The sequence below is a fragment of the Nelumbo nucifera genome, chromosome 6 (genome assembly GCF_055504915.1).
Source record: "Nelumbo nucifera cultivar China Antique chromosome 6, China Antique-T2T, whole genome shotgun sequence".
NCBI classification, from domain to species: domain Eukaryota; kingdom Viridiplantae; phylum Streptophyta; class Magnoliopsida; order Proteales; family Nelumbonaceae; genus Nelumbo; species Nelumbo nucifera.
The window spans coordinates 67,080,507-67,091,136 of NC_142654.1; the positions used below are offsets into that span (position 1 = coordinate 67,080,507).

At 37.6% G+C, this 10,630-nt stretch overlaps 1 protein-coding gene across 1 annotated transcript; it reads left to right on the plus strand.

Moving 5' to 3' along the window:
* The first annotated feature begins 277 nt into the window (after positions 1-277).
* PP7 (serine/threonine phosphatase 7) lies at positions 278-10,455 on the plus strand. The gene is made up of 5 exons (XM_010272274.3): positions 278-942; positions 1,639-2,133; positions 3,056-3,202; positions 9,878-9,985; positions 10,121-10,455. The coding sequence occupies exons 1-5, from the start codon at positions 460-462 to the stop codon at positions 10,187-10,189; spliced, it is 1,302 nt and encodes a 433-aa protein (XP_010270576.1). The 5' UTR covers positions 278-459; the 3' UTR covers positions 10,190-10,455.
* The last annotated feature ends 175 nt before the right edge of the window (positions 10,456-10,630 follow it).

Consider the following 10,630-nt stretch of genomic DNA (forward strand, 5'->3'; position numbering starts at 1 on the left):
TATGCATGGTCTTGTGAGCACGATCTCATTAGGGACCAAAGTGGGTTTTATGCTTAAACCTCCCCTGGGTTTTTTAATTTTTTTGCTTAAGAGGGGTGGTTTATATTATTATCAGAAAACCCAAGGAGGTTTTTATATTTTACTCTTAATTTAACAGGCAAAACATTAAAACAAGAAACCGAGTGTTTGTCATCAAAAGGTGGGTCATGGTCTCATGGACGGTCTGGATTTTTGGTAGCAAACAACACAAAATACAAAGAAAAGCAAAACGAAAGTTAATATCGCGATGTGGGAATTGGGATTAGCAAGCTAGGTGTGACGGAGGGGAGGATGTTTCCAGTGTCCTTGTTTATTGTTGGTGTTGGATGCTGCTCCTCCTCCTCCTGCTGCTGCTGCTGCAATATTCGAGTTTTTCATTTTGACACGAACACTAGCAGGGCAATCAACAGCTAACACGCTATGTTACAGTCGGATTCTTCTGCTTCGGTTTCTACTAAATCCGGTTCTGATGAAGACGACAACCTCATTGCTTTGGCTCGACAACAACTTCAATCAAATCCTCAGACTCCTCTCTCATGGCCTTCAAATGGAAATCTGACGCTAGATTGGGTCCTAGACCTTATATCCACATTTGATTGGTCTTCCAGAAATCTGCCCCCTTCCGATTTCTCTTCTGTATTGCCTGTTCCGGTTTTCGACCAATTTATTCTTTTGGCGTCAAAGATACTCCACAAGGAACCGAATTGTGTTAACATTGATGGGTGCGCGCCGGATTCCAGTGTCGTTGTGGTGGGTGATGTTCATGGTCAGCTGCACGATGTGATTTTCCTTTTTGAAAATGCTGGATTTCCCTCCGAGAAAAGGTTTTTCGTGTTTAATGGAGATTATGTTGATAGAGGGGCGTGGGGGCTTGAAACGTTTCTTTTGTTGTTGGCTTGGAAAGTAAGTATCTCCACCCCATCGATTATCACTTGAATACACGAATGAATTTATGTGATTCGGTTAAAGTAGAAAATGGATGTCATTGCGGAAATGGGGTTTTGGTCTTTTGCTTTAAAATTGTGATCTTGGTGCTTGTTTGTCAAATAGCTTCTTTAGTTTGTATTTGAAGCTTGAATATTTTGAAATTTTAGGTAATTATGGATCTATTTTGTTTAATTGGGTTTTTTTAGGCTTGTTTTGTCTAGTTGGTTTATCCTGTGTCCATCCTTCTTTCTGATTTAGTTGATGTCTTTAGTCCCTTCATTGAATTATTTAGGGAAGTAGGAGACTTGGGGGTAAGTGACACCATGAATATGGAAGAAAATATCAACCTTGCTAGATTCTAGACAAGTAGAAAAACAGTTCGTGTAGTTTTCTTATAGATGATACTAACAAAAGCAACTGAATTGCATGTTTATGATATGCTATTTCCATGGAATTTATGCAGTTTACCGTGTTAAGAAGGCCATCGTTAGTAAGAAGCTTTGGATTTAACACACACACACAAAAAAAAAATGGTGTCTGCCCTGTGACCCTACCTTTAACATAGTTCAGACTTGCTGATAAAGTACATCAATTCTCCCAATCAAGAGAAGGGACTCTTTTTTTATGAATTTGTATTTTTAATCTTTCTATAAATTCTTTTCTGTTTCACAGATCTTTTTGCCACATAGAGTATTTCTTCTACGAGGAAATCATGAATCCAAATACTGTACATCTGTTTATGGTTTTGAACAAGAGGTAATGGTGAAATATGGAGATCAAGGAAAGCATGTGTACAGGAAATGCCTAGGATGCTTTGAAGGGCTTCCGTTGGCCTCTATTATTGCTGGACGTGTATATACAGCTCATGGTGGACTTTTCCGCAGCATGCCTGTCGCCTCATCAAAGAGGGCCAAAGGGAAGAAAGGTCGTAGAACGGTTTTCAAACCGGATATTGAATATCTCTCACTTGGTTCTTTGGAGGAGTTATCTAAAGCGAGAAGATCAGTTCTTGATCCTCCTTGGCAAGGCTTGAACTTGATACCTGGTGATGTGCTATGGTCAGATCCATCAATGAACCCTGGTCTTTCTCCAAATAAAGAGAGAGGCATTGGTCTGTTATGGGGTCCTGACTGTACCGAGGAGTTCTTGAAAAAGTATCAACTAAAGGTGTGGTTTAGATAGTTCATCTTTATCTTAACATTATTCTAGACAATCATCTCACAATTATTCTATAATTTATTCTTTCTATGATTAAATGAAAAACAATAAAAAAATATATCTATTAACAAAGAAATTGCATTATAAATATATGAAAAATATATTAAAAAAGAATTTTTAGTCTGAAAAGTTTCTACTGTATGGAGAAACAAACACATCCATAATGGAAAAACTTGAATCAAGTGCACTTGTTTTTTGAACATCATTTTCCATATTCCTTTTGTACAATGTTGGATGAGTATATATATACATGGGAATCAGAATGCAACACACACCTGAGGGTCTGAGTCAGCAAGAAGAAAAAACAAGGACTTGCAAACACATCTATAGAAAAGTACTAACTATTAAAATAGTCCATATTTTTTTTTGAATTCTAATATTATAAAGGCCATTACCCAATGTTGTTCCCAGCTACCTTGGGTCTTGGGAGGGGTAGACATGATGCTGTCCTAACCTTTGACATTTTTTTTAACAAAGTGGTTGCTCTCAGACTCAAAACCATGTTCTCACGCTTGCTAGCCCAAGATTTTACCATCACACCCAGTAATGGACCTTAAATTCTAACATTGTATGCCTATAAAAATGGTCTAAAACTTTATCTTTGTTATTTAGTAATGGTTTCTGGAAAAGGTGTTTGTTGTGTATATTAACTATTCATCTATGATATATAAGCTAGATAAACAAAAATGTTATGTTGTAGTGTCCATCAAGAATCAATGGAGTGTTGGAATCTAAACCCACTTAGGAGAGTTCATGAAAACTGCTTTTGTATATGCCTTGAAAGCAATCTTGTCATCTGGTTTCTTTTCTTAGCTTAGTTAAAGCATCTCAAATTACAACTCTAATTACAAGGATTTTCTTGTTGCTACAGTTGATTATTAGATCACATGAAGGGCCTGATGCTAGGGAAAAACGGTCCGGTCTTTCGGGAATGCAAGAAGGATATACAATTGATCATGTAGTACAGTCTGGGAAGCTGATTACACTTTTCAGTGCTCCCGATTACCCACAATTCCAGGTTATTCTTACAATCTTACTCCATGCATATCTTTACCAACAGTCCACTAAACCATGGCCTTAGTTGATTATCTTGCAGCTAACAGTAACTTTCATAGTTTCATTCTCTTTCTCAACTTTTATTTGGAAAAATATCAGAAAAATTCAACCATTCAACTATTTCTATATTCTGGATTTTTAATAGCTGAATGCTTGTAAAAGCATAATATTACCAAAATTTGACCTTGGCAAAAAATGAAAGAATCTTGATATAAAAAAAAATTCTGGATAAAAAATAGCACAACATGCATGGTGTCAATGAAATTAGGTGATAAGTAGTTGATTTGACATTTTGACATCCCTAAGTAATGCAACTGATCAATGCCTAAGCGTTCTTGTCAATCACAAAAGATGTCTAATTAATATAATGCTACAGCCTCATTAATAAAGACTGCAAACATGCAATAAAAGATATGATATCTAGTTTCTGTTCTGCAAACATAAAGGGGAAGGTTGAATTAGTTCAGGTAGTTGACCCTTTTTTACTAGACAAACTTGGGAGTGGGGGTGGGGAGGGTGAAGGTGGATTGAGTCCCATGTCAGTGGGAACTAGTTCTGCTAACTTTACCAGCTGAACCAACTAGCACCTTCAGGAGGCAATAAGCTAACAACCTTGACCATCTGATGTGGTCTCCTTGTTTATGGCTACCATGTACTAGTATGCTACAATTGAAAGAAGACCTAAAAGAAATCCTCCACTATATATCTTTCTGTTTTATATACTCTTATTCAATGATGTATTACCAGAAATGCTTAAAACATCTAACTTTAGCAATATAACTACATAATACTATTTTAAAAATGGGAAATAAGCATGCAAAACACTACTTTAAAATAACTATCTCATCAACTAGGAAAAGAAACAAACTGATCATTAGGTGACCTTATCATCACTTAGTCATCATCATAGATGACCTCATCAAGGGTATTGGTCAAGTTCATGATGCGGTTGGTTTGGACCTTAATTCACTAGTTAATATTTTGGTAACACAAATACATTACGGAGCCTGACAATGGAAAATGGATTATAGTTACTTGGGATAATAGCCCTTCTTGGGTGAATCTGGAGGATAGCCAACAGCCTAGCTAGAGAAGGAATGAACTTGGAGAGTAAGCCTTCGAGAATAGCATTTTATTTTCTTCTAACTTGTTTCTTCTGGTTTGACATCTTCCCCTCAAGGGTCTTTGTATCTAGCACCTTTATGGTACTCTAGATGAGATGATTGTATTCCTTAGCTTTTGATTATTAATAAATCTCTTCTTTGATGTTATTATTGATCAATAAAACAAAAAAAAAAGGAAAAGAGGTAAAGAACCATTCTCATGCATCCTTAACTCACCTATTACCAATATCTGAGCCATTTTTATCAGTAACAGATTAAAGAGTTTTTTTCTTTTAATTATGTGAAAAGAGTAGGTTACAAACAAGTGCTATGCACACCCCCCCCCCCCCCCCCCCCCCCCCCCCCGACTTAGCCTGAACCATGGCCAAACACATTGTCCTCTGTAGTGCCCTTACTTTTTCCTTTTTCACATCAAATGGTACTCAACACACCCCAAAAAGGTTTTCTCTGCTACCTCTTTTTTTGCCATTGCTTCCACAAACCCATTGGCAGATTTGTGTACCCACCTTATGATAATGACCATCACCTCTTTAACTTTTTGGTCTCCCCCAACATGTTCCTATAATACTGTGGGGCCACCCCATCATCCTTGAGCCAGCACACCACCACTTTGGAGTCTACCTCTAAGTTAGGGGTGTTCATTCAGTCAGTTTGGTTCAATTCCATTCGGAATAAAACCAAACCAACATTTCGGTTAGGCCATTTTCATGAACCGAACCAAACTGAATTCAAATCAGTTTGGTTTGGTTTTAAATCGGTTAATTTGATTAATTAATAATATAAATATTAATTTTATATTGCAAGGTGCCAACCAACTGGTTGGTAAGGTCTCCTGCTGGTCATAGCGGAGACTTGGGATCGAATCCTGCTTGCACCTGGGTTGGGGGATGGGTTACCCCTCGTTGTGTAGCCCTTCAAAAGGAATAAAAAATATTTATAAATATATATATATATATATATATGTATGTATTTATTTTGGTTAATCTGATTTTTGGTTCAGTTTGGTTGAAAATTTTTTCTCAAACTGAACTGAAAACCGAAAACCGGTATTTCTAAAATGAGAACTGGTCAGTTGTTCAGCAGAGAGAGAAGTCGACGACTAAGCTGGGTAACAGCCATAAAGAAAACAAGCGGATTACTGGAAGTACCACACCCAACGTCAATGAAGGAAAAGTTGTAGCTTCGGTAGCTCAGGAAGATAAGTCCTCTAAACTTTATTCCTCCTCTTCTTGGATTTCTTCAAAATTGTTGGGTTTAGGGAAATTTCTAGGAGTTTTGATGGAGGGTCTGGAAGATGAAACAACTAAATTTTTGGAGGGGATTGAGCATAGGATTTTCATGGAAAGGGGAAAATTAGCAGCAAAAAAAGGGGGTATTGCTTCAAAAAAAAAAGGGAAATGATGAGATTAAATTGGGGGCTGAGTGACAGGGTGGGGAGCTACAAAGGCGGCAGCGAGAGGAAGTAAGAAGTAGCAAGGAGGTGGGTATCCTGTCTTCTTTTTTCTGGTTAGTTGTTAATGAAACTAAGAATATTATCTTGGAATGTTAGAGGACTGGGATGGGGTAGAAGGAGGTTGGTAGTGTGTGATGTTTTAAAAAGAGCAAAACTCAAATTCTTTTGCTTCAAGAGACTAAGTTGGAATCGATGGATGCATCAACAATTTGAAGTATTTGGGGGGAGGGTAATGTCAGGAGGAGATCCAAGCCGACAAGGGGCAGTGCTGGAGGCTTGGCCATCCTTTGGGATCCATCAGTGTGTAAGGTGGTATTTCACACTTTAGGTTTATTTTCTATTTCTTCTCTGCTGGAACTTGCCAATGGAATTAATTTGTGGTAATAGGGACAGAATTAAAGCACCTTTTAAATTCGAGAACGCTTGGTTTGAAGAGGCTGATTTTCTCCCTTTGTTAAGATCATCTTGGTGTGAAGTGCAGGTGGAAGGTTCTAGTTCTTTTGTTTTAGCAAAAAAGGTTGGGAGCAGTCGAGGAAAGAGTGAATCTGGAAACTGGAAAATAATCTGAACTCAGAAACAGAAAAAAGAGCATGCCTTAACCTAATTGAAGAAATTGACAGAGCGGAGGAAATGCGCCCAATTTCAGAGGAGTTAAGAATGAAGAGAACTCAGGCAAAATCTGTTTTTGATAAATTGGCAGTCAAGGAGGAATTAAAGTGGAGACAGAGAGCTAAGACAAATGCTAGAGAGCAGGAGACAGGAACACTCATTATTTCCATAAGATGGCAAATGCTAGAATCAGAACTTCTTCAATTAGCAAACTAATTTGGGAAGATAGGTGGGAGAATCAGTTGCAGAAATCAAAGTAATTGCCACTTCTTTTTATAAAATCCTTTATAAGGAGAATTGGAAGTGCAGACCTCTCCCTTTAAATCTCCCCTTTAAGCAGTTGAGTTAAGAACAAAAATGCTCCCTTGAAAGACCTTTTACTGAGGAGGAGATTAAGTCAGCAATCAGAAATTTGGAAGATGAGAAATCATCTGGGCCGGATGGTTTTTCAAATCTGTTTTTTGTCAAGAGTTGGGATTTTGTAAAGCAAGACATTCTAAATGCTTTTCAGGCCTTCCACTCAAGTGCTTCACTGCAAAGAAGCTTGAACAACACCTTTATCACACTTATTCCCAAAATTGAAGGGGCTATGCATTTAAAAGACAATTCATTGATCCGGTTCTAATTGCAAATGAATTGATTGACTCTAGGAGGAGGGAGGGGATTTCTGGTTTGGTGTGCAAACTGGATATAGAAAAAGCTTATGACCAGGTAAACTGGAAATGCCTAGATTTTGTGTTGGAAAAAATGAATTTTGGTTAAAAATGGAGGAACTGGATGAAAGTCTGCAAGGAGATCCTTTATCTCCTCTGTTGTTTATTTGTATTGTTGAAATCCTCTCTCTCTCTCTCTCTCTCCGGTCTGAAGGCAGCTGAATCTAGTTTGTGGGAAGGGTTTACAATTTCCCCAGGGGAGGAAAAAGTCAACATCCTCCGATTTGCTTATGCTTCATAGATGCATCCCAGGAGCAGTTGGAAAACTTACTAGGGATTCTCAGCTGGTTTGAAGTAGTGACAGGTCTGAAAGTCAACCTCAATAAGAGTCAAATTATCCCAGTGGGTCAAGCTCCTAATTTGGGGGACTGTGCTAGAGTGATGGCTTGTCAGGTGGAGCACCTTCCTGTGAAATACTTGGAGTTTCCCTTGGGAGCAAAATGTCCTTAAGCTATATGGGATCCAGTAATTGAAAGATTGGAGAAAAAGCTTTCCTCTTGGAAGGCAAAATATCTGTCTTTTGGAGGAAGAGTAACCCTTTTAATAAGTACCCTTTCAAATCTTCCTACTTATTTCCTTTCCCTTTTCCCTGTCCCAGCAAATTGGAGACTCTCCAAAGGAATTTCTTGTGGAGGGGTTGGGAGGAAGAAAAGAAGATTCATCATGTCAACTGGGAGCAAATCTGTCTTCCTATGGAAGAAGGGGGACTAGGTTTAAGGAAAATTAAGGTGACTAATTTGGCTCTTCTTAGTAAATGGATCTGGAGATTTTCCACAGAAAGGGGAGCTTGGTGGAGAAACCTGATAGCCGCCAAGTTTGGGGTAGAGTGGGGAAACTGGAGATAGAGAGATCCACTTCCTAATTTGGGCTGTTCTTTATGGAAAGGCATAATGAGATGTTTTCCCATGTTTAGAGAGGGTTTAAGCTTCAAAGTAGGTAGAGGAGACAGAATTGGGTTCTGGAAGGATCCTTGGTGCCTGGATTACCCCTTGGCTGAAGGTTTTCCTCTTTTTTATCAGTGTGCCACCAATCAGAATGCTTCGATTGCTGACTCTTACACCTTCTCAGGTAATAAGGTGACCTGAGCTCCACAGTTCAGAAGAAGTCTTTTTGATTGGGAATTGGTAGAAGTTATGAGATTGTTGGAAACTTTACGAGCGCAGAGAGTATTAACTGCAACCAGGATGATCAGTGGACATGGAATTGGTCTAAAGAGGGTAGCTTCTCAGTAAAATCAATGGCCAGTAAACTCAGTAGCAGAGCTGCAGTGGGAGCTTTTCCATCTATGCAGATTTGGAACTCAATCAGTCCCTCTTCCTGGTTTGGACTATGGCTTTAAATAAATGCCTGTCCAGAACCAACCTAGAAAGAAGAGGCTTGCAGATCTCTGATGACTCTTGATGTCCTGGATATCTGTCACTCCAGAAGTGACAGAATTGATGTCACTCCAGAGGAGATAGGGCAGGCAGCAGTCAGCAAATTGATGTCCTGGATTTCTGTCACTCCAGAATTCAAACATTAAAATGTCTTTCAATTGTTGAGTTCTCAGTCGATTTGGTGTTTGTAATGGGGGGTGACCCCAGGCCTGCCCTGTCCTTGGCAGGTTTCTGTTTGTATCTTTAAGATTTCTTATAAAATTACCTTACCTTTTCCAAAAAAAAATCACCAAATTGTACTGAACCGAAAAACTGAAGCAACATAACCAAATTGGATATTTGGTTTGGTAACCGAATTTGAACACCCCTACTGTAAGTTCCTATAGTTGAGTCATCATCATCATCTAAGCCTTGTCCCAACTGCCAATTTCAGTCCTATAGTTGAGTAATTTGATGGGAGCTATTCTGGAATTTCAGGACCTTGAAAGTTTATAGTAACAGGTAACTTTATAATTTTCTCAGTACAGGATAGTATTTTATTTTCCTCCCACTTTTTATTAATAACTATGATCAGGGATTTTATTAATGATCAAGATGGAGAAAAATTTTCTTCTAAATTTCTTCTTGAAGTTTCTCCATTTCAGGTTTAGATTTAAGATTGCAGAAGCAAATTTAACAAAAAGGATGGTGGATGCTAGTTTTTTATTGCGTAGGTTCATAAAGGTGGCAGTCATTCTATTGATCAATTTTTGTTTAAGAAAAGGCGGTTAATCTGTTAATGGCTGCACAATGCAAGGGTTGATATTAGAAATTTAGAATTCTATTGTTTTTTTTTTCAGAATTCTATTGTTCAATGTTTGCAAACTTGATTTTGCACGAGTAACACAAGTAACAAAAAATGGACCATGTTCTTTCCTAATAGTTTATGCACTTTTTTTTTGGGTAAAAGATAGTTTATGCACTTGTTCTTTTGACAAAGGTATAACTAGACTACCAGAATAACTTTTGAAATAATCAACAGTCTGAACTATATTTATCAAAAATTTTTCTGAAGTATCCATGCCATATCTGATCTCACTGTGTTAGTATTTTGTCATGTCAAATTGGTATACCGAACATATCTCCCTGTATCTAGGTGCCATAGAGCTGGGATGCCATATATATTGAGGGGTTTTTATTTATTTTCTGGTGATTATGCTTGATCAGTTCTTGCTTCCTCATGCTTTCCATCTTGTCCATTCATTGATTTAGCTTTATCTCATAAAAAATTTTGCTTAAAGAAAAATCAATTACAACAAAAGCATATGATTTCCTTCATCTGTAATTGATATTCATCTAAAATATTGGCTGGTATTTATGCAGGCTACAGAAGAGAGGTATAATAACAAGGGGGCGTACATTGTGTTAGAACCCCCCTATTTTGATGACCCAGTTTTTCATAGTTTCGTAGCCGTATTGCCTAGGCCAAAGGTATGACACATGACTGTTAAGAGTATTTTATATAGAGAGAGAGAGAACAAGGTTTCTTATTCTTCATGACGGGTTACCTTGAATTTTCCTTTCGTCTGTATGTGGGAATTTACTTTTGTTGTAATTGTGAGACAGGCAAATGCTTTCTATAATTACGAGGATGTGATTGATTCAGATGAAGAACTGGATTTAGCATCAATGTGAGTGCTTCCTGACGGGTCACCTTCACATGTAATTTAAAGGAAATGTATTCTTTGTAATTCGTATGTATTTATATACTGTCTTTGCACGTTCAATAGTTGTGCACAGTGCACACTTTTTGTGTTTCTCCCCTTTCTTACCTTCTTTGATTATTCTTCAAATATAGAGAGCATGTTAAATTTATCAAAGCGAGTATGTTCTGAAATTCCTTTTTGGAAATGGATTATATTCTTTTTCTTAATTTGAAGCAATTATTCAATATTGTTACACTTTTTTTTTATTACATCTTGCTAATTCATACAAAATTAAACATTTTTACGGACTACGGAGTAAACGAACCGTTTTTTTCGGTAAATCAACTTTACCGAACCTGAGGGAATCTGTGGCATATTTTCTGTCGACACTGACAGAATGCCTAAAAACATCTCAACTTCAATCAAAGCC